The sequence below is a fragment of the Camelus bactrianus genome, chromosome 26, assembly GCF_048773025.1.
Source record: "Camelus bactrianus isolate YW-2024 breed Bactrian camel chromosome 26, ASM4877302v1, whole genome shotgun sequence".
Classification (NCBI taxonomy): Eukaryota; Metazoa; Chordata; class Mammalia; order Artiodactyla; family Camelidae; genus Camelus; species Camelus bactrianus.
Window position 1 is genome coordinate 9432595 of NC_133564.1, and position 24879 is coordinate 9457473.

The 24879-nt window shown below is 46.0% G+C and overlaps 1 protein-coding gene across 1 annotated transcript in view; it reads right to left on the reverse strand.

Moving 5' to 3' along the window:
* CSMD1 (CUB and Sushi multiple domains 1) overlaps nucleotides 1-22559 on the reverse strand; it is a 1327842-nt gene extending 1305283 nt beyond the window's left edge. The window contains exon 1 of the mRNA XM_074353379.1: nucleotides 22116-22559. Within this exon, the coding sequence (XP_074209480.1) occupies nucleotides 22116-22200 (85 nt within the window). The 5' untranslated portion in view covers nucleotides 22201-22559. The remainder of the gene's footprint in view (nucleotides 1-22115) is intronic.
* Between the last annotated feature and the right edge of the window lie 2320 nt (nucleotides 22560-24879).

A 24879-nucleotide genomic window follows, 5' to 3' on the forward strand; every position in this document is an offset into this window, starting at 1 on the left:
ACTCACATTTGTGTATTTTCGATATTTACTCTTGTTTTACATGATACATACATTAATTACCTCTTCAGGACTTAAAAATCTAAAGGTCATTTAAAGTTCAATAACAGAATACAGAAATGACAACACTGTTCAGTTTCAAATAAAATTAATATAGAAAATCATACATAAAAATGCTATAAAAGTTGACAAGGATGTGTATTTGAAGCTGGATGCAGTGTGAGAACTGGACTGCAGACCTGAATCTTGTTCCTGATTCTGCCACTGACTCACTTTGGGAGGGAACTGGGTAAACTGAGACACTCTCTGATCCCTGGCGCCCTGATCTGTAAGATGCAGATGAGCAAACCATGCAAGGAATTGAGTATCAGCGCATCCAGAACAAACACATGCGGAATGTGGTATCACTTCTTATTACCAAAATTATTATTTTTACCTTCACTAACTTTACAAAATTTTCAAAGATGCTGTATCTGAACAAAATGTTGCAAGTCATGTATGACCTGTATGACTATAATCCTCTTCTTATGTTACAAAAAAAGAAAGATCTTGTAAAAACTTTAAGATTTATTTCGATAACTTTAGGCAACACGCCAGGCAAACACTGAATGCTAATACTTTTGATTCTGTTACCAGAAATATCTCTACTTTATGAAATAAGAGGTGTGTATGACTACACCATTTAAATATATCATAAAAAAGATTTAAATACAGTGTCATGAATAAATAGCCTGGCAGATGCCACAGCAGCTCACGACACTGACTCTGTGACAAAGCAAATGTCATGCTTTGGTTTTTATAAAACCAAAGAAGAGAATTTTCCATCTATAGAATCACAAAAAACAAGATACCAGCCTAGTTCCAACCACCAAAATAAAAGCATCATCCGTTTTAGAAGGTTATTTCAAAATTTCACTGACAAAGAAAAGGGACACAAAGCCTCATGATGTAACAATGATTGGACTTTACAGTTCTGTGTTCGCCCGTGACATCTGTATGTTCAGAAAAGAATGAAAACTGCATCTCTGGTTCCCAGGAGGAGAGCATCCGCCTGCGTTGGTGAGAACTGAGATCTGGGCTTTCGTCTTCTCTTTGCGCTTGACTTTTGTGTGTGTTTTTTTTTTTAAATTTTTGTCAGGATCATATTTGTTTCATACACCAAATTAAGACTGAACAAAATGAAACACAAGATCTCTGCCAGCTCTTATAATCTACGGCTTTTGAGCTCAAAAACAAGAATACAGTGACGTAAAAATAGCATCTTTGAAAAATGAGATTTAATGCTTTCAGTTAAATATCTAATGCTGTAGGTATTTAATACCTATAATAAAAGTTGAAAAGCGATTAAAATTTTTTTCATAAAACTCTCAAAAATGATTTCAATATGGGTTTCTTCCACATTCATTTGTGAATCATGAATTAACTCTGATCTTACGGAACAGCCAATCTCAGCAACCCACGGTAAAAGAGACACCCTTCGTGAATGGATATTTAGAAGTCATTCTAAAGCCGCCATAATTCAGATCTCCTTAATCCTAGCCCTTTGCAGCGAAAGTCGGCATACAGGTGCTGTTTGTCATGATTATGATGAAACCAAAGGAGGAAAGAGAGGATGACTTATTTCTGTCTGACGTAACTTCTTGAGTTTTCAGTCAGAAATGTGTTGAGCAGTAGGCTATGTCTGTCACACATTCAGAGATTACAATTTCTCATTGCAAAGGCATTTACAAAAGTGGACAGTGTCATTTTTATTTCCCTGCACATATGGGCCAAAAATATGTTTATATAAAGAATTTATTTTCTATTCCCAATAGTCTTTGCAAAAATATTATCAACTTTCATAAGTTATACTTCTTCTAAAATTAATATAATTATCATTATTGTATGTGGAAAATTGACTTATCCAACTAACTTCTAATAGGGGAAAAGAAGCCTTTAAACCCCCAGACACACTAGCACATGTTTATTGTAACATACTTTCCATAAAAGCCATTCACTGGGAGCAGACAGCATGCATTTTAAGTGTAATAAATACCTACTAGTGATCAACATTTATCTCAAAAGCCGTGGCCAACAACTGAAGAAAATCTCAAGGGACTTGGGAAAAAAATTGTGAGGGGGGAAAATAAAGCTGAGGAGAGGGAGGTACGAAATGTGAAATGTGTCTCCATGTGCTTTCAGGCCGATGTGATGGAAGACGGAGCCGTATCATTACCGCCGCTCCTGCGGGCGGAAGTGAGACCACACGTGTCGAAGTAGCAGAAATGGAGACTTGGGTTCAGAATACAGGGACATAGATTGTTTTTCCCTCCTAAGGGAATCGTAAAACTCTGGAGCAGGACAGTACATGATATTCAAAGGGAACTGCTGACTTCCCCTCAAGGACCCTGAATAAAGAAGCTCCGTGCTAGGCAGGGCGTTTTGTTCCTGAGCTCGCACGGTTACAAACACGTTCTCTGGCTAAATTACAGGCACCACGAAACTGGGAGTTTTACGTTGTCCTGCCATCACTGTACCTCCTGAAGTTTCCATCCCAGTGCCTGAGACAAAATGAAATTGCGTGAATGTTTGTTCAATGAGTCAAAGTGCTGACACCTATTTTTGGAGGGTAGTCTTGTAAATGCTGTATGGTTAACGCTCCAGTTTAGCTGTCATTTTTAAAAATTAAAAATTATTTGGACTTTCTGTAGGATTTGATTTTATTGTTTCATAATTTTCATTCTGTAAAGGATATCACAGAGAAGGCAAAACAGTGCAGAAAACCTAAATTATTCAGAATTCTTGGGCAATCAAAAGGAACTCATGTGCTATTGTCTTTATTAAACGTAATAGCATACCAAAAATATTGACTTCCCTTCAAAGATCCAATATCTTGCAGCAAGGTTTATGATTTTTTAGTGTCATCTTTATGGGAATGTAAAATGCCTGAGGGCAGGGACATCATCTCACTCACTTTGAATCCATCACAGTTTGCACAGCTTGACTTACACGTGTTGCTCAATAAAGTTAACTGAATAAATACTTGAACTGATTTCAATAATCTATGTGAAATTTATTCGCACTTACAACATGGTTTGCTTGTATTGAAGCATTACTTTTCCCAGTTTGGGTTCCAGAACTCTTTCTAGCACTTAAATGATAAGGGTGACTTCAAAAACCCACATAAGAACATAGAAATATTGTTGACTTGTACTGAAATCTACAGAGTTTATTCTTGCCTAATATAGTGAGAACTCAAAGTCTCTGTGAGCAAACGTGAGATTGACACTTGCTACTGGTGTCTTTTTGATAACAGCCATCCTGACAGGTGTGAGCTGATACCACAATGTGGTTGTGATTTGCATTTCCCTGATGATTAGGGATGTGGAACATCTTTTCATGTGCCTGTTGGCCATCTGTATGTCTTCTCTGGAAAATGTATATTCATATCTTCTGCCCATTTTTTAATATTTTTGTATTGAGCTATATGAGCTGTTTATATATTTTGGATATTAACCTTTTGTTGATCATATCATTTGCAAATTATTTCTCCCATTCTGTAGGTTGTCTTTTCATTTTGCCAAAAGTTTCCTATACTGTGCAAAGGCTTTTAAGTTAATTATGTCCCATTTGTTTACTTTTGTTTTTATTTCCTTTGCCTTAGGAGAATTGGTAAATCACTATGGAAAACAATATGGAAGGTGCTCAAAAAACTAAAAACAGAAGTACCGTATCACCGAGCAATTCCACTCCTGAGTATATAACTGAATAAATCTGTAACACTAATTCAAGCAAGATACATTCACCGCAATGTTCATAACAGCACCATTTAAAATAGCCAACATACAGAAGCAACGTAGGCGTCCATCAACAGTGGAATGGATAAAGAAGATGTGGAACACACATACAATGGAATATTAGTCATCCATAGAAAGGAATGAAATACTGCCATTTAAACAACATGAATGGAACTGGATGATATCATGCTTAATAAAATAGGTCAGACAGAGAAAGAAAAATACTGGATGTTTTCCCTTATATGTGAAATCTAAAAAATAAGAGAAACAAATGAATATATGAATGACTGCAACAAAACAGAAACAGACTCACAGAGAACAAACTAGTGATTATCAGTGGGGACAAGGAAGGGGGAGGAACAAGAAAGGGACAGAGGACTAAGAGGCACTAACAATTATGTGCAAAATAAACCAGCAGCAAGGGTAAGTTGTGCAGCTTGGGAAACACAGCCACCATTCTGCAATAACTTTAAAGGGGGTATAATTTATAAAAATACTGAACCACTATGCTGTACACCTGATACTAATACTGCAAGTCAAACATCTTTCGATCAAAAAATAAGATTGACAAAGCCTTCTCTGTCTTTGTACTTCCACAGACCTTCCAAATGCCTTTAAGTGCACTCTATCCAAAAATAATATCATTCTTTACGTGCCCCACAACCCAAGCCCTTCATGGTGATAGGCTGGCTGCATGTGCATTTACTCATTATTTGTCCACCCTGAGATTTAAAAGAGAAATACAGGGTTCCGCTTAATGGCTTAGCTTCTTCTGAACTGAATACAGCAATCAGGAGCCTCCCTCACTGCTTTCATATCTACGGAAGGACCAACACAATCAACCTGGCTGACAACCTTTTCCTCCAAAGTCTGTCCGTGCTCTAAACTAAAAGGGAAACTACTTTTTAAAAAGGGAAGTGATGTAAAGTCAAGCAGCCCATGGCCTGGAGAACTTTTAGATCATCCTAACTGGACGTGGCTGTCTTTCCCAGAACACCCTCTCGGTGATCGGCATGCCAGTTCGCACATAGCTGCCCTGCTGGAAGGGTCCCCTTGATTATTTCCAATCTGCATATTCAGATTCTAGACAAAGGTTCCGACAGAACTTCAGAAACTTCTCTAAATACAGTGTACTCAAGATTCAGCGCTGATGGCGAATGATCACCACAGGAAACTGATTTCAAGAAAAGCCACCAGAAAGGTAGTTCACTACGTACATTTCTTCAGGAAAAGACCCTGGTCAGCCTGTTAGAGTTTAGTAGTATAACAAATGAACACCAACCTAGAATTTTCCTTCATTCTTGATATGGTGGCAGGGTTGTGCCGTTGGAAGGTGAGGAGGAGGAACGATGGGACTCAGAGACCCACAATGAAGACAGAGATTGGAGAACAACACCCCTGGTCTCTGCTCTGCAGCCCAAAACACATGGCTGGGAGCAGGTGACTGTGAGCCGCAAACCCCTCTTCAGGAAAGTACGAGATGATCAAACACGGGACTGAGACGGCTCCCCCAGCTGTGGTGTGCTGTTAAGGATCATAAATACTCTGCAACTACACACATTTCCACATAAATAATAAATGACCCTTAAAGTTGATACTGGGGCTGAAAAGAGAAAGTTATTAGACAGCAGATTCAAGTCCAAAATTTATGAAGGACAAACTCTTTGGGAAAATGAATGTGTTTTCCTTCAGCTCTGCTAGAATGCACTCACATTTAGCGAGAAGCTGGGAAAGCGAGCTTCCGCCCCAACGCCGCAATGAGCACTTTCTTTCCACAAGGGTGAGAGCTCGGCAATGGAGATAATCAGTGTGACCTAGTGGCCCCAGCAAATTAAAATGAAACCGAGGCCCTGGTGCTTTTAATACACCAAGGTGACTTCTAGTTTTCAAAGGAGTTGTGAAAATATCAGGAGAAACAGGCTCCAAGAGTAATTAATTTCATCTTACACTAATTAAAGGAAGTATCTGCTGTAGGTCATTTGAGGAGAGAAACTGCAGATAACCGACTTCAGTGCATCAGACGTAAGGAAGCAAAAAGAAAAATTAAACACACAGACACACACACACACCATGGATTACTTCTACCTCCTGGCTGCAAGTGGCCTCACCGAATTTAGGCTCCTCTGCTCACTCCCTCTCTAAGTATGTATTGATTAGCTGGTTGTTGCTACACTCAGACGTCAAAGCATGTCAGGACGGAAGGGGAAAGGACTCGACCACTTCTTTTTCACATGAAGAAACTGAAGCCCAGGGAGGTCCCCAGACTAGAATGTAACAGAGCTTAGGCTAGAAACCCCATCCTGCAGGCTCCAAGTACAGGGACAGCATCTGAAGGAAACAGGCGTTACTCCAAAGTGGTGTAACGGTGACCTGCCCATTAGGAGCTCAGCAGGGCCTCACCTCGCCTACTGTGTGCGCAGCCAGCAGCCGAGCACTGTGGCGGTAAAGACTAGGACAGCCCGTGGTGGTCATCAACTGCGTCTACATTTTTGTAATAATGGAAAAGAAAGAAACAAAAGCGAACACTGCTTTTGTAGCCGAGAAAGGTCTGAGGTGAGCCAGTCGGGGAAGATTAACGTTGTTTCCTGGGTCGCTCAGATTGGCTACCTCTGAAAAAAATAGTTCTATTTACTACGAGAAAATCTGCTCGGAAAAAGAACCTTTGCACAGGGGACATTTGTGCCTTTCTGATTTAGAATAGAGATTTTTTTTTTCAGTTGCAGGTAATAACTTCATAAATCTAAGAATCGGTAATTGGTTTAAAACGAATTGGGGCTATTGCAAATCATGTTTTTTCTCTAACAATGTGTCTGTAATTCTATAAGGTAACTGACTCAGAAGTTGCATTATTCCTTGCCTTACTTTCTTTTAATATGTCTTAAAAGATGTGTTCCTCTGTTTACATACTACACTAAATTCGTAAAGGCATCGAGACAAAATGCAAAGTTTGTTCTTGAATATAATTTTATTAAACATATATAAAATGATTTCATAAAGCTCTGCTAGTATTACATACTGTTTTATTTTTAGCTCTTAGCATGCATGAGGTTCAATATGTCTAAAACTCTCTGGGCTGATTTTTTTTACCTTGTCTAGTAGGGTTTAAGAATTTAAAAACAGCTTAAAAAATGCACCCTGTGTTGAAACTCATCTACAGCTCTGCCCCTCCATCCTACATGAGCTAAGATGGTATTTTGCCTCTGAACTCCTATCTGTTTGAACAAACCCCAACCCACGCCCAGCATGCACTTGTTAGAAATGTGACGTGGTCGGTGTATTACACACCTACCTCCTCCACTGGCCTCTTTCTTTATAAAATATTCATTTAAAAAGCGCCACCTTAGTGCAACAGTGCTTAAAGCTATGCTGAGTTACGTGGCTAGTTGGCTGTAAAAAAAAGGAAGCCCACCAGAGGAACAAGCGTTTTCTGAAGTAGTGGAATCACGGAGGTGTTGACTTTTTCTCCAAATAGCGCGGTTTGTCAGTGTCTTCCAAGAGCACAGAACTGGCCGTGCTGAGCGCGGAGCGCTCATTTACATGCGACTTTCCCCACCAACAGTCATACTGGTGCTGTTCACTAGATGGACCGTGCACTCACTACTCATTGGTTCGTAAACTTTTCAAATAATGTTGATTGTTAGTTTTATGCTTTTGTTAACTATCTTCTATCCCTAAAAAAAAAATTAATGGATGACATAACTCCTTCAAGAATAGCCAAGTAGACTATGAACTGTTCTGCAAAGCAAGACAGGATTAGAACTTAAAGTTCCACTCTCTGAGCCAAGGAAAGACATTTCACCATCCTGAGAAGCCCAGCACTGCTCATCACAAGCTCACTTAGCAGCTTTTTCTGTGTTGCAGGCCAAATGATTCTGAACAAAAGGAAACTGGTGTGTGTCTGAGTGTTGGGTACGTCTTCAGGTCTCCTGTACATTGGGTAACAGAGTCATCGCTCCTGGGCTCTAAAGGTGGCATGAAAACTTCAATTCCCACAGCTCCTGAGATCACCCTGGCAGTTTCTTACTCAAGACCACATCTGGGTGGATCACACTGAACTCCCTCTCCAGATGCACATCCTCGCGAAGCAACTGTCCTATGCGACAAGCAGACCGGTGCCTGGGGCCACGCTGGCTGGAGAAATGTTGGACAGGTGTCTCAGAAGGAGGCCTCATTTAAAAACAAAGTTACAGAACCACCGATTCTACTGCTGCCAAGCTGGCTTTCCCTGGAGAAGACTGCACTGGGAGTGAAAGCTGGGTGCCTGAGGCAGGATCCCACCCGAGTGCACAGAGGGCTGGCCGGCCAGGGATGGGATGAGCACCGGCTAGGGGAGGAGCCCCTATTCTATACTTAATCCACTCCTGCCCCGTGTCACCAAGCCTCCCACACAAAGGCCCCCGGTCCTTTTCTGCAGGCCCTGCGTAGTGACTGTGTGGGCAGTTTCAGCATCTGGCTGCACTTGGCCACACAGGATGTGAGAGAGATGGACTTTGCCATGAACCGCCGACTGGTTCCACCTGACTGTGAAGGGTTTGTATTTTGCTAGTGGTCACTGGGGTCCTGAGCAGCCTGTTCTGAAAGTGTCAATCCCGTGACCCCGCACAGAACCTCGAATTCTGCTGCCACAAGGTAGAACGCATGTGCGTAACTCTGACGTGGATGTCCACACGTAGGAACTCCACCTTTTAACAGTCAGCACAGGTCCTGAGACCCAGAGCCCGCAGAGGCGGGACGAGCAGCTTTTCAATTCAATGGTCAGTGGTGCTTGAGATGGGACACTAAGCTGGGAAGCCCAGAGCAGAAGGAAAGGGCTGGAGTCTGCTGACGTCTAGCACTGCTGAGCGCTCCACCCTTAGTGGGGCAGGGGTGGAGGGTAAGTCAATGAACAGGGCTTTAAGTGCTTTATAGATTTTAATCACCCAGAGTCTCCAATTCCACTGATCGCTCTTCCCTTTGAGAAGGGTAGCATTTACTACACCGCCTAGCAGAGACCTCATCCGACTAGAGTTCTCACAAGGCGCACTTGGCAAGTGCACCGTGTTGAACAGTCTTTGTGAAAGTAACCTCAGATACTTCTCTCGGGAAAAATGAAGCCATCAGAAACATACGCAAACTCTTCCAGAGCATCACAGGGTGTGGAGAACACTCCCAGCCAATCGCCCTTCAGACAACCCAGTTCCAAAACGTTTTCTTCTCTTTTATTCTTTCTCTCATGTTCACGTCAAATGTTCAAGGCTCCCTGATCATAAATGACTGTAAAACACACTTCTTCAAAGTGACTGTACTGAGGACTTAATGTTATTCAACCCAAATGTGATAACTGAGGCCAAATCATGATGTGGATCCAAGTATCACTTGACCTTACTGAGAAATCGATAATTTTTTTTAAATCTGTCAATGAAGTCGGGAATGTAAAAGCGTTCTGAACATCCCAACACACTGTAGAAGCTATATCAGGATGATTCTTGTAGAAATGTAAGATGCTCACTTATTCGCAAATATAATTATTAAATTAGTAATCTCCACTCACAAGTAATTTCTCTCCACAAAAATAGGGCTTCCCCAATGTTACCTCTGTGGCCATAACTACAAATGACAGTCTAATATTTTACTTGCTGTAATATTTGTAACATTTACTTAAGATTAGTAACACCAGGAGGCACCATTCTAAGCTTTTTACATCTGATCACTGATCTAATCCTTGTAATATTGAGTCCAGTTAACATTGCTTTGTGAAGATGAGGAAACAGTGTGTCTGAGAGTTTCGTGTTCTTTACGGCACATACTGCTCAGGGCAGATATGGAAACTGAGCCTGACTGTCCAGCTGTCCAGTGGGTGCTGTCAGACACGTGAAACAGAGCATTTCTATATAGCCATCCTCTCCAAGAGGGAGCCCCTGAGCAGACGAAAACTAGAACAAATTATTTCCTTCCTATGACATAAACTGCCAGTCTCAATAATGAACTGGTTTTCATGTCTGGAGAAGTGGAGTTATTTCATAATTCAAGTTCTTCTAATTATTGAGAGATGCAAACATGCAATTGTCTAACTGTACTAATTGGAGGAGTCCCCAGTAAATAAAGAATCTCAGTGTAGTGGCACTGAAAGTGTTGAGTTCCTCAGAAGTAGAAAATCTGCCGTGACAAACACATCATCGGAATTCTAATTGATAGAAGATATATTAACTATTAACACAAAGGCGGCGCCAGCTGGTTAACACTGTGGCACTGTTTTTAATGACCTAAAAAAAATTTATCAGAGTTAAGTAAGACAAGGGCAAAATCCTTTACCAGGTTTCCATCCTACTGAGGGTCCTATAGCATCCCCAGGGGAGCTGGACCATCAGAGGTGTAAAGGTTGAATGTTGCACTTCTCTACCTGCAAGGATAATATTAGGTTTTAAATTTAAGCCTAGAACATTCCTAGCCATACTGTCTTCAGAGTATTATGTCAGGAGGAAACACTCAGCGTTGCTCTGTGCACACGCCAGGAGGAACAGGAACGGAGAAGGGGGAGCAGGTGGCCAGCCCAGCGTCCCGTAGGGAGAAGGTGGGCTGCTGGGTCACCAAGAGGCACATGTGCTCCCATGGGAAGACTGTTTGCCTGGACTAAGTTCTGCCTTAGCTTTCCCCACGAATCTGTGCAAGACATAATTTCTCTGGACACAAGTAAGATGAGAGAGTGGACTTATAAACCTGAAGGTCACTTCAAGTTCAAAAATCTCATAATCGATCTCTGCTCATCAGCGTGATCTGATAAAAACTACTTGTTTTTTTTTTTTAAGGTAATCCTTTTCCATTTAAGAACTATTATTTTATTTAGAGAAGTTTGACACAGTTATACAAAAACTCAAACATTTAAACATCAACGCTGTAAGGTGTTAACAGCTTTTCAGATATTTTCACGTGTGCTTAGAAGTAACTTGGCTTTTCCCTACATGAAAATGGGAACAAAATATACATACTAGTTTGAATTTTCAACTTAATCCGCTATCACTGACATACTTTCATACAGGCAACACCATGTGTTAAACAACGATTTATTTAGCTATTTTATGATGTTGGGCATTTAAGCTCTAGTTTTTCACTATTAGAGGGCTAAAATGAATAAGCATGTATTGCCGCAGGACGTATCACGTTTCTGGGTTAAAATATCTGATAATTTAGAATTTTGATTGGTATGGCTAAATTATCCCCCCCCTGGATTCTTCCACATATACAACAATAGCCTAAGGAAGTGATGTCTCTATGCACTTGCTAACGTGCGATAAATCAACTGCAGTTTTACAAATGCATTGGGGAATTAAAAAAAAAAAAAAGTTGCTTCTTTTTTCAATGTTATTTACATTCCGACAATTGTAGACTAACATATCTTACAATCAAGAGTAAGTTTGGGGATCATTTCCTATATTTATCATTTAAGTTCTTTCTGCAAAATACTGATTTATGTTTGCTGCCCATTTTTAATTGGGTCCTTGGCCATTTGTTTAGTGACCAAATGAAGCTCCGGCTATACTGATGTATTTCTATGATACCACAGTGGATAGATTCTTAGGGTGGCCTCCATGATCCCTGCCTGCTGGTGTTTATGTCCTTGCACAGCTCCCTGCCCCTTGAGGTGGGCAGGACCTGGGTCCTGCTTCTAACTGATAGAATAAGGTAAATGTGGTGTGCTACACATGACTGTGAGTCCATGGCTGAGACTGCTTAACACTGCAGCACCCAGCTTGCTGGAGTCTCCCCTTCCCGGGCTCTGAGCCAAGCTGGGAAACCCTGTGTGACAAGGAACCATGGGCGGCCTCTCAAGGAACCAAGGGTGAGCTCTGGCCAATGGCCAGCAATAAATGTCAGCTTTCAGTCCTACAACCACAAGGAATGGAATTCTGCCAACCACCTGAGTCATCTTAGGACTGGATCCTTCTCCAGCTGGGCCTTGGATGAGACTGAAGTCCCAGCCAACACCTTGATCACAGCCTTGTGAGACCACAGGCAGAGCATGTGACCCAGCTAAGCTGCACACAGACCTTGACCCACAGAAACTTTAATCCTAACTGTGTGACAATAACGTTACACAGCAATAGCTAGCTGATACAAACAGGGCTGAGATTGGAGGACTCTCCTCCAATCTGTTCTTCACAACTCTACTTTCTAGCTCTTAACTCTTCCTGGTGATGTCTGTCTGGTCCTGCAGGGAGGATAAACATGGGGAACCCAAGACAACAGAACATGATCTTCTATGAATGCCTTTGACTCGATTCCTCCTTAATTTGGAACAAGGAACACACACTCATTAATAGGCATTAAAAAGGTGGCTCAAAACTCTTATTCTAAGTCTTCAATAAATGACACCAGATCTCTAACCTATATACATTTTTCTCCTTCTCACAATTTTCATTTTTAAACATAAAAGAAAACCCATAGTTGTACCATCTTGTTGTATAATACTTCATATTATTTTTATACCACATCGTTTTAAAAGGCCTCTTATTGTCCATCTGTCATAAAACTGAAAGCAAAACACACTTGCTAGGAGCTGTAAACCATCCCCCAAAGTTTGGGTGGCTGCAGTTTCTGAACTTTCAGGTAAGAAGACCCCTCATTTTTAAAATACGCTGACCACACGTCCCTTCTCTTTCTCTCACTGCCACTAAGGAACACTGGGAAGGTAATTTTGTAATTGCAGTGGTAAAAGAAAGAGACTGATTAGTTCGTCTTTGTTCCATAATCCTCTTATACAATTCCTTTAAATTAAAAAGCACAGAGATAAAATAGCCATGAAGATCAAAATGACAATTGTAGGTTGACATATCTGAACACGCTCTAATATCATTAAATTTGTATCACTAGAAGGAAAAAGAAAAAAGAAAAGCCAACAACTGCAAATGCCCCAGATACTTTACTTTGTATAGAAAGAGAAACAATTATGAAGAAGAAACATGAATGAATCAAGTAAGCCTCGCAAAACAGTAACTTGGATGCAGGGTTTCAAAGCCTAATTATGCTGACAAGTTCTAGTCTAGGTATGTGAATAAATAAATAATGCACAGCGTGACCTGGAAAAATCATTACCGACACCTTCCAGAGGTCACATCTCTCCTATAAATCTTTTCACAAAATATTTTCAACACACTAATTTGACTCACACACACACACAAATGGACAGAATCAAGTATAGGGGAAGAGTTGTGTATTCAAGATTGAATATATAAGGAGGCAAGTAATAGTTTGATAGTTGCAAGAGTGCCTTTCGATCATCCAGGACTTTAAGATCTGCGGAGTAAGAATAATGTAATAATCAAACATAAATAAAACCAGCAAACAAACAACAAGGTTTTAGAAGATCCAACGTTATGACAGATTATCGTGAAATGTAGGAAATGACGAAGCAACTCAGATGAAGGAGAGACTGGGAGATCCACTTATGGGTGTGGTAACTGGAAGTGAACTCAAGCTGGCTGGCTTGCGGTAAGTGAAATCAAGGTGCATTTCAGGATGTGCATGAAGCTGAAGTGGACGTGACCAGAAGGGAGCACAGGGACAAGAGCTGGAAAGACAGACAGGAACCGGACTATGAAATGCTTTGAAAGTCAGTCCAGGAGAAACATGCTGTGTTCTGCAGAAGTAGATACAGTGCTGGAGACACCATTTTTTTTCTCCCCAATGTTCTGTTAGTATTGTATTTCAGAGATCATGACAACAAAACGGGACAGGAACAACAATCCTGGAACTTGGGGTTGCGGGGGGAGAGTTTAAAAATAACAAAAAATTCTCATTTCCAAGGAATAGATTTCCAGTGCAAGCAAGCGTAGGGCTTGACACACTGGCTGTGTGAAGAGAGGAGGAGGGAAGGTCTAAAAAATGTTGCGTATTTTCATATTTCAGGAAACAGTTCCAGGACAATTGTTTATATTCTTTCACATTTGGTGGCTTTCAAGATCCAGAGAAGAATTTCTGAAGAGGATTCCACGAAGCATAGATATTTAGAGGTTCCCCTATGGGCTGGATACTTAAGCTGGTCCTCACTGAGAGGGAGGGAGGGAGGGAAGGAAGGAAGGAGGGAGGGAGGAAGGAAGGAAGGGAGGGAGGAAGGGAGGAAGGAAAAAGAAAAGAAAAGGAAAAAAAAAAAACCTGGCTGCTGTCCGCAGGCTGGTTCTCCCTCACCCTCTTTCTCAATGCTTTCGCTCTGTTTTCTCCCCCTCTCCTTAAGAGGTTCTGTCATGTTCCCACCACTTATGAGGACCCCTCGCCAACGTCTGCATGACCTCTGGTGTCTCTGTCACAGTCTAACGTGTTAAACGCTAACCACATCGAGTGATTTTAGTTTTTTTTTGTTTGTTTGTTTTTTTTTGAAGAATGAAACCCCATGAGGGGCATCACAGAGTCGCAGTCTTTGCGGTGAAAGTGTGTAGCAACTCTCCAGTGACCTGGGTTCCAGTGATACGGCACCTGGAACCCTTCGTGGGAGCACAGCGACAACCGCAGTCCTGCCTGAGAGTCTCAGCCTCCCCGACCCCTCCTCCGGCTCCCAGGGCTTCTCTGCTAAGCATGGAAACAGACGAGAAACAGATGTCTCTCCCTCAAATGACAGAAGTTCCACCTAGATGCTTCAACTTATCAGTCAATGAGAATAATTCTGCCCAATAGTAATGAGATGATTTTTCTCATTTAACTTTCTCTTGATAGTATCTACAAATACTTTAAAAAGTATTAGGATTAATATTTTGAAAACGTCATATTGTTTCCATTTAAATGGAGTGCAGGCGTTGAGCAGATAGTGCACAGATAACCTGCTGCCTCACTTCCAGAACCAGCGCCACAAACCAGAGAAACCCCAACGGCTGGATGTGTCTTAAGTTGTTTGCAATCATTATATTTTATAAAGAAAGGAGAAAAAGAACGAGACAGAACAAGGAAAGCAGGGTTGACGCTGAAGAAATTTACACTTCTAGCGCATAAGGGAAAGTATCTGCTCACTTTTGTTAATTTCTTGTAAAAACGTGACCCTTCTCATGTTGTCAGGGTCCCCCTTCTATTATGTCTGAAGTGCCAATCACACCCTGCAAGTCTTAACTACCCACAGCTATATTATACATCAAAGTACATCACTTTTCTAACCATAAAAAAAATCTGAAACAAAGAGACAAAAATGGTTGATGGCCTTTGAATACACTCTGTGGTCCAGTCTTTGAAAGAAAAGTGGATATTCTTAAGCTCAGAGGAACCCATTTTCATAAAGAGGAGCTGTGTTTAACTTTCTGTAACGCTGAAGATTACTGATTTGCATAAAAGTCAAAGGTCTGTAGTGTTGATTATCGATTTACTGATAGAAAAAGGAAGTGAAAATTCACTCAGAGAGTCCTCAGGTTTTAAGAACCACAGTCAGGTCAAGGGTGTGGGATTTTATACAAAAAGAAATGGTGAGAGTCCACCATGTGTTTTGCATAAATATCAACTTCATGTAGAAAATTACTCACTTGTAAAAGAAGAATAAAGATACTTTCCCTTAAAAACAAGAGGAGAAATAAATAAGTTTCTGTGAATAAAGGCACAGAGATTCACCAGGATCTGGAAAAGAACTGCTTAGAATTCACAATTAATTTCAAAGGCTTTTAATTCAGTAGAGATCACTCCCCAAATAATTCTAATTTTAATCTAACACTTAGCTCCTTCTTATGTAACACTAATCATATCAGAGCATACTAAACAGTAAGAGAAAAAAATAAAATAATTCAATCGTACAGTATTTTTATATGGAAGAGCACAATTACCCCTTGAAGTCTTCCCATAACATAAACACTGTGCACAAGGAGCTTGAGTCTCAGCTTTATTGTAAAACCATTTAAAAAAATAAGAAAGATTAAACGACGTAGAATGATGAACACTGGCAACGCAGGCGCCAAAGATAAAGAAGGAATCTTCTGATATAACTGCACAATTTCATGATGTAGTGTATTCATCATGACATCAGTGGGCTAATTAGCCTGTGAAGTCCCAGTGAATAGTTTATTAGATTTGAGAGACCTCTTATGGGAAGGGAGGTAGAGACGGATGGATGGATAGATGGATAAACTGAGATTTCTGACACCACCCAAAACCACTATTGAGAATTACCTGCAGGAGAACCCTTGGAATCTGCATTTAAATAAGACCTCAAGTAATTCTTAAGAACACAAAATTTGTAAAAGATTATTCAAAAAACTCTACATCCCTGTTACAATGCCACCATCTACAACAATAAAGGTAACCTGTCTGGTATAAAAATCACGCACTGGGGAAATGGCTGATGAACTCAAAAGCTTCTCTGGTTCCACTGGGAATCACATGGCTTAAAATTATCTCGATCATTCAGGCAGAAAGTTGGATTCACATTTCTAATATCTACATGCCATACTCACTTTTCTTGGAACTTATTGAGGTTAAAGGTCTCCAAAATACACAAAACCCCCAAGTAAGTACATAAGAGGTACTTAGAATTACACTAATAACTAGTCTCAGGCTGTAATAATACCCTAAAAGCGACTCACTGGTGAAAACACTGGGAAGGAGTAACAGCCTGACTCTTTCATGCCTATGTTTCCCGTCATGTCATGTTAATAATAAGGACAGTTTTTACATCACAAAGCATCATTCAACTTACGGCTTTACAGACAGTGGGGGAAAATCGTGTTAAGATCATCAGCATGGAGATGGCAGTGCCGCTTTTATACTACTTCCATTTGGAGAGAATGACCACAGTGAAGTGTCCCTTTCCCTTCTATAGCCTTTCCAGAGCTAAAACTAGCACAAGAGAAAGGGAGAAGGTTTCAACAGATACCTTGCAAAATGTTTTAGAGACATAAAAGATACAGTAGTTATTTTTGACAGGCATCCAAGCCTGCATGTTTTTCCATCCACCAAGTAAGTTTTAGCAAGAGATACAAGTTGCAAGAGATACATTCAGTGGATCAAAGTAACAGTGACTCTAAATCGAGTTAATTGGTTGAAACGTTATTCCCAAGTAGAATGTTGCCAACATATCCAGAAACGGGTTTTGTTAGATGAGACGGTGCGCCTAGTGGATGAGGAGAGCTCATCTACCCAGGACAAAGATGCTCAGGGACGAAGGGGGGCCATGTGCCTCCCTAGAGCACAGATGGCCCCTCCTCTCTCCAAAATGAGAGATCGACATAAATGGCTCAAGGAACTCACAGCTAAACTCAAAAATGAAAAAGGCTTGATCTACAGGGGTAGGGGTGGGGGTGGGGGGAGGCCCCACAAGTTTTGCGTTATTTCCATGAAGCTCTTGCAATCAGTCAGTTTTCACCAGTTCAATGAAACCATTTTCTTCTACTCTTTCTTACACAATGGGAATTTTAATTCTGTTACTTGTCCACTAAGTACTAGGGACTGAATACCCCCCCACCATATAGACATAATTGCCAGTCAAAGGTCATTTACGGCCACCTTAGAGTCCCTGCAGAAGAGGCCTGTATTTCTTCAGACTCGGGCAATACCTAAACACGATGATTGAGTTTTCATCCTCCTGGGCTCCAAAGCAGACATTCAGTGAGCTCAGCCCAGCGGCCAGGCCATCACAGGCAAACTCAGAGGGGCGATTTCCTTGAGGACTAATTATTTTCAGCCCAGTCAAAGCATCTATTTCTTTGCCCCAGGTGGCACACCCAAGCCGGCTCTCCTGTTTCAAACATCATCTATATCTGGTTGCCATGGTGGCCTGACCGCACACCAGAACTGGTCTGATTCTATCTGTTACCTCTGCGGGTCCATCAGCCCAAGTTCCTCGCCCACCGCAGCAAGGACCCCTGGGCTTTTAAATACGCCCAGGCCACCCAGGGTTGCTCATACTGTGGGCTGTACAGTGTCTCTATCTTTACTCCAAAGTCTTCCCCTGATTTATTAGCTAAACAAATAAAACTGAAATAAAAAACATAGCCTTGTCATCTACTCTGTGCAAGGAATACACAATCAGTCATCTTCTTCATTCTAGAGAGAGATGAACCTCACCCGAGGAAATGCAAAAGGCTGAAGGGAAAGTGGAGTTTAAATTGCATGTAGGCAAGCGGTAGAAGCGTGTTTTCACTATGAGCTCAGCAGAAGGCCTACCGGAGGCCCACTGAGAATTCAGCAGAGCACAGAGCATTCAACGTGCCATTTGCATCCCAACGGCTCCGAAGTGTCCACACTCGGTGTGCTGTGTCTCTTGCCCTGAGCACTGACTGGCCACTGCACCTTTGTCTATCTGTTTCTTAAAGGGAGCTGAACCATTTTCTTGACATTTTCAGAGCTGTGTTGGCATATGTTTGAGAAGATAAACTGCAGACTAGGGAAGCATTGCCCCCCGGAGGAGGGAGGAGCTGCTTTCGCCAGTAGGAAGGTTCAAACATGGTGGCTGGGGAGGTCTCCTGGTCAAGCTGGGTGGGCCAGCTGAAGGCTGGTATAAAAGCAGTGACTGCCCTTCCCTCTCAAGGCCGCTGTCAGTGGAGACGCTCCAGACCCGGGGGGGGGGGGGGAGAGGAGGTTCTACTGCCACGTGACCATGTCCCATTTGCTCCCTGGGACTTGTTTAATGAGACCTCCTTGTCCTCCTATTCAGTTTAACCAAGCCCAGCACCGAGGACGGAAGCCTCCCCTTTGCTAACCTTTTCAAGCACTTCAGCCCCTAGCGCAGAACTCTGTAGGTGCTCCAGGCGCACGGGGGGAGTCCCTGGGACATCAGTAATGCAGAAACATTAACTCGCTTCTAGACGGTCCGTCTGTTTAGTGTATTGGGGGTGTGGTTCCCGTGAAGGCCCCTTACTCACAGGAGTTCCTGTCTTCCCCAGGAGAGCACATATGTTCACGTGCATGCAGTGGCCCAGCCCTACAGGAACATGGCCAGCAAATGAAGGGTCTTTGCATCTTTCAGGGTGGTAAGAATTGTTAAAAAGGTAACTCATATAGATGCTTACAGGTTTAGGACCATCTCTCTCCCTCTCTCTCTCTGCCCTTGTAGGGTTTTTGTGGAAATTTGGCAAAGCATACTTAAATCTCTGCTGGGTGGGTCGGTGAATATTAGATTTAAGGATTTTGATAAACACTCCACCTTTCTCTCCCAGGCTTCCTATGGTGAGACGGTAGGGCTACTGTTATCCGTGCTCCTTTTAGAGCGCTTTCTGAATAATGCCTGCAAATAACTGCCGCCTCCTTGCTGCGCAAATGCAAGTCACAATTGAGAAGCAAACTTTGTTTGCCCAAACAGCCCATAGATCAGCCCCAGATAAAGGGCGCAGATCCGAGCGCTCACGGAATGAATTATTCCACCGACTTACTAGGTGAAGAGAGGAGGCTTTAAAGCCGTCTTCCCTCTCCCCTGGTCCCCAAATGAGCTGCTTCTGCGGAGGTAGGCACACACGTGAGGCTCAACCTTTACAAAAGCATTAATAATCCGAAAGAGAAGGAGCATCGCAAGGGAATCCCGGGTACCCCAACGTCGTCCTGAAGCCTAAAGCGCAATCAGATACGGCTGATGACCCGGGTACTAACGGCACCCGGTTCTACTGACCCCCACCGCAGCCGCCTCCAGCCTCTCACGACTCGCAAACAGGTCATGAATTACGCCCCACGCATCAAAATCTCTCCACCCGCCTTCGCCACAGCGGGCGGCGCCAGCAGGGCGCACGCGGCCCGGCTCCCGCGGCGGCGGCCCGCGCCTGCCCCCGGGCGCTGCCCCTGCTCCTCCTCGGGAAGACCCAATGCGCGCCTGCGCCCCCGGGCGCGCCCGGCCGAGGCCCGACCTTGGCCACCTGGGCTTCGCTGCCAAGGGGAACGCGACCCCACCCCAGTGGCCGGAGACCTGGAAGGGCGATTCCGGCTCTGGCGTCACCAGCCTCCTGCCTGCAGCCAGCTCCCACGCGCCCACCTGCGCTCGCACTTGACCCCGCGGGGGCAGCGGGGACGCGGCCCCGGCCCCGCGAGGGTGATGAGGGGCCGCGCGCACCCACCGCAGCCTCCCCCAGGCAAGAGGGCTGTGAGCACGGCCGCGAGGCCCCTCCACGCGCAAACACACGCGCGCGCACACACACACACTCCGAACAGGCACACACGCAGAAGCACACGCACACACACACACCGTACTCTCGCACGGCGCGCGCCAGGGGCCTGGGACCCTGGACTCCACTTTTCAGCTTCTACAACCAGGACCTGGGACCCCCAGGGCGCAGGAGGTGCTGTCCTCCCTGGGAGCCCAGGACTTTGCTCCCCTTGCCCCGTTGGCCCAAGGATCTGCCGGAGCAGCCCCCGCCCCCGCCTCGCCCCCCTCCAGCGTCTCGGCCCACCCGCGTAGGGGCGGAATCTGAATCCGCCCGGCACACACGTGTGCGGATTATCAAGCAGCCCAGACCCAGCCGCCACTGTCTCCAGGCAGCAACCTCTGCTAATTGCGGGGGAAGGGCGCTCGGAGTGCGCGGAACCGCGGGGAACCGAGAGTGCGCTCCGAGGCTGAGCTGCCTGCGGAGGCGAGGAGGCGGCCGGGCTCTGCTGGGTTGGGGTGCTGGGGAGAAGGGCGGGAAGTTGTGCGGAGTTGCGTAGCAGGTGTTTCCTCTCTGCGCTGGGCTTGGTGGGCAAGGCCGGGTCCTGCCCAGACCCCCGATACACACGGGCACACCTCCCAGGGCCAGCCCTCTTTGCCCTCGACTCTTCCTGCTTCGACCCCCTTCCCAGCCAGCCCAGCGCTCGCGGAGGCCGCTGTCCGCCCGCCTGCCCCGTTCGGCCGGCCGTGCCTCCGCGGAGGCTCCAGCAGCGGCGCCCAGGGAGGGGCAGCTGGACCGAGACGGGCAGGTGGGCGGAGGGTCGGTGTCTGCGGGGAGCTCCCCAAAGCCGAGCGCCCCTGAGCTCCAGCAATTAAGCAACCCATCTGCGCTCCCTGTCATCCTGGGGCGCATTCCCACAAACACCCCTTTGTGAGGGCTGGTGCTTGCGTGGAGGGGCTGGTACACAGCGGTCGCCTCTCAACCAGCCCTGCACGCCGGTGGAGAAGGACAAGGGCGAGAGGAAGCCTCCTCTGCCAGTGTCTCCATCTCTCCCCAGGCCAGGCCCATCTGGAGTTTCCTACGGAACCAAAGACAGACCTCCTTCGCCTTGTCAATCACCCTTGAATCTGGAACACTGAAGGAATAGAAAATGGGCGGAAAGGAAGATGGAAGAATCTAGAGAGGAAAGGGGAGTTTCATGTGGGGAAAGAGCAAATGGCCTTTTTTTTTTTAAACCCCCTTGATTTGATTCCATCCTTTAAGAAGGAAAAGATACAAAATCTATTTAGATACAGATGCTTCCAGGAGTGGGACGAGGTGTGTAGACTGATGGGCTACAGTGAGGAATTGGGGGCAGGTACTTTCCAATGTGAAAATCAATCAATATCCCCTCTCTCCTTTCTCTCTCTCTCTTCCCCGCCCCCCACCCCCCGAATCAAGAAGGACCTTGTTTTCTTTCCCAGAGAATGGACAAGCACAGGAGCTCGTGCCAGCCCCGAGGTTGCAGCCTGTAGGCTGATGAGGGGGAAGCATTTCCTAACTCAGCTCAAGGAGAACACCAAGTTCACAGAGCTCCAAGCCGAGGAGCGACCCGGGGACACTCCTTCCCCTGACCAGAGGTGGCAGGGCGGGCGGAAGAACCCTGAGACCAGGCGCCTATCTCTGAGCAGAACCGGTCCGGGCCTCCCTGCTCCGTGCACGCACCTCGCCAGCTCCTGCCAACTTGCAAGGAGCGAAGTGCGGGGAGAGGAAGGTGGGGGCGGCCCCACCAAGGTAGCTCCCCACCACTCCCCGAGTCCGTGGGAGGAGGAAGGCGGCACCGGGGTAGGGGTGTGCGGGGCCCGGCCGGCAGGCAGGTTCGCCCGCGGCACCCAGAGCCCTGGAGAGTCAGAACTTGCGAGGCCGGCTTGGCCCGGGCCACTTTCCCAGCCGCTCCCGGTCCGGGGAGAAAGTCCGGGAACCACCCCAGCCACCCCGATCCACTGCGCCCACATCCCCTAGGAGGCAACGCTTCCGCCAACAGCGCAGTTTCAGCCCCACTCGGGTTTGGCTCCATTCTCCCTCACAACCCACCGCACCGAGAAAAGAAGAGACATTTCGTTTCAGCCCGAGCGAGGGGGAAGGAGAGGCGGGGGTGGGGCGCTGGAGACGAGGGTGGGCAGAAGGCGATGGAAGCTGGCCCCCGGCATCGCATTCCCCAGGCGTCCGCGAAGGAAAGCCACCGGCAGAGGCCAGCGGCTCGGTACCCTGCCCTCCTCCAGACAGACACTTGGTTCGCAAACGGGGCCTCGGAGGGTTCGCCCATCTCCCCCGGCAGCCAGCAAGGCTTCCTTACCCTTCGCTGCAGTGAGGAGCCCCGCGAACAGAACCAGCAGCGCCAGAAGCAGGAGCAGCGACTTGAATTTCCTCCACGCAGTCATGTCTGCAGATATTCCACACGCACACACACCGATGGCTCTTCTCAGATGTGCCCGTCTCCTGCGAGGAACGGCAGGGCTATGAGCAGAGCCAAATAATCACCAGAGGGCAAGGCGAGCAGGGGAGAGATCCCGGTCCCCAAACCGGCCGCGCATCCGACGCCTCCTGCAGGTCTGGGCGCCCGGCTCGCTTCCCTCTCATAGCATCGGGTCCCGAACCACCGCAGGGCTGAGCGGCTCCGAGCCGGGGCTGCCGGGCCGGGGCTGGGGACAAGCGCCCGCCGAGCCGGGCAGGAAGGCACCAAGGCGGCGAGGCTGCGGGAGGGGGCGAGGCGGGGAGAGGAGCGCGCGCAGCCAGGAGAGACCTGGAGCGGAGGCAGCTGGAGAGCGAGCCAGCGAGTGGGAGCTGCGGGAGGGAGGGGGCGCGGGGGGAGGAGAGCCAGTCTGGAGAGGAAAGGCGGGGAGCGCAGAAGACAGGCTGCTAGCGGCACAAGGAGCCGCTGCCGTGGCGGCTGGACTCAACCATCCCTACCCACGGAGAGGGGAAGGAGGCTGGGACGGCGCAATCCCAGACAGAGCCCGGCCCCGGGCCCTCGGGCTCCCCGCGCCGCACCGCGCTCTGCTCGGCCTCCGGCGCAGCCGCGCGCAGGCGGGCGAAGGAGACTTGTTGGGCGCTCGGGTGGGGGACACCCACGCCACACACCCGGGAGAGGCAAGGCTACCGGGCAACTCTGCGATTTAGGGGGATGCGGCGAGGGCAGGCGCTGGCCTCCATCTGCTGATCTCTATTCTCGGCTGACCAGAGAGAAGCCCCTGCGTAACCTGGAAAAGAAACGCGGGTGGAAAGGGAGCCACAAAAGGCTCTAATTCCAAAGGAGAAAAATAAACATTCGTTTATTTTATTTTAAGATCATCTTTGGCAAAATGACCATTTCCAACAAGCTCCAACGCTTTTCCTATCTCCTGACTTAGGGTTACCTAAGCACAAACTTGGGTTCTGATTAAACTCACAATTCAGAGGAGTGTCTAGAATTGATAATGTGTGTGGTCTGTGATGCAGCACAGCACGTCGGTGCACCTTCAGGTGCACCCTGTATAAAAGTGACCGGGCAGCGAAAGGACCTTAGCAGAAAAGGAAGCCGCCTTCTGAATCTGCAAAGGGAGGAACGTAGACAGAGAGAGGGCAGAGCTCTGCGACCTCGGTGGCTGATGGAATGAACCGGGTCTCACCCAGCTCCTAGGAGAGAGGAGGTGCCCCTGCAGTCTCGGGGCACTGTAGGGAAGGTTCGTAGAAAAACCATAGAAACCCATAGGTGAACATGAGGACGTCTACCAAGGGACATCTGAAGGGTTCACCATTCTTGACCAAAAGCGGTTAGCTAATCCCAATACAGGACTGGAGGAACCAGAGCAGGGAAACCCCACACCTTGGGGAGGACGATATTGTGTCCAGATGCACTCGACGACACCAGCAATACTAAACCTGTATCGCCCACATCGCTGGATGATTTTGGTGAAGAGCCCGCAGCTGGTAATGGGTCATGTGCTTCACTCCACCTGCATCTCATCAGTCTTCAATAAGGTGACCAATTCATAAGGTTTTAGAGCCCTGCCTTGTTTCGTGTAGGTTCCCCTTGTCCCAGCTGCCTCTAGGCTATGCAAGAATGTGATGGTGAATCCAGGCAATGCAGGGCTACCATCTTGGAATCTAAGCACCAAAGCATGGTTGCCTCTGTTTCCTTACAGCCCACCTGCAACAAATGAAACCTCCCTCAACATCCTGTCTCTCTCACAGATGAGCGTCTAAAGAGGAGGCGGCACATTTGCTTATCTGGAAGTTGAGGTCTACATCTGACTTGGGTTTTCCCCCTGCAGAATCTTATTTTGCCCCAGTCATCCCTGGAGGGAGAAGAGAGGACAGGATGACTGTCCTTGGGGAACTCTCCGTGGAATCCAGATTCTCTTCTTCAGCCTGAACTCAGGATGTAGAGAGGAAAGTCACCCCTTCTGGGACTTTAAATCAGACCCCAGATAGTACCTCTAACTCAGCAAGTGAACCAAAAAAAAAGACCCATTAAGTGCTCCAATAGCTCATTTTGAGCTCCTCATAAGGAAAAAAAAAGTTGGTCTCTTTTGTGAACTAAAGATCTCCTGCTATTCCTAATGACGTGTGTCACCAAGAAGGATTTCTGCCATTAAAAATCGTTTCCAAAATCTAACCATCCCAGGCTAGGACTCATGGAAGATTTTTACTTTATTAGCATCTCAATCTGGATCATCAAGGTTGAATGTCACCTGTGAAACTGAACACCCTCAGGCTTCACTGTGACCAGCTTCAGGCTGGAGGTTGAACGCCGCCTTCCTTGGGTTGTGCTTGAAGCCTTTAATGCCCCCTCCTTTCTCTTGGGTGCCGAACGTGTATGTGGTTTCTATGCTTTGAGAGAGAAGGATCCCCATAACCAGTAACTGCCCAGTTCTGCTATGAGTTACATGGGTGTTTCTTTGGCCAGATCATATATGAGAGTCATAATGATTCATGCCCTATTTCAGATCAGGGGTATGAAGAGGTGGGGGATGCTGTCATATAAGATAGGCGGATTTTGTAATATGGTGGTATTTGTGTGTTAATATTACCATTTATTTTTTTTCTCCAGGATCCCAAGGCTGGTGCAATTTGGGAGG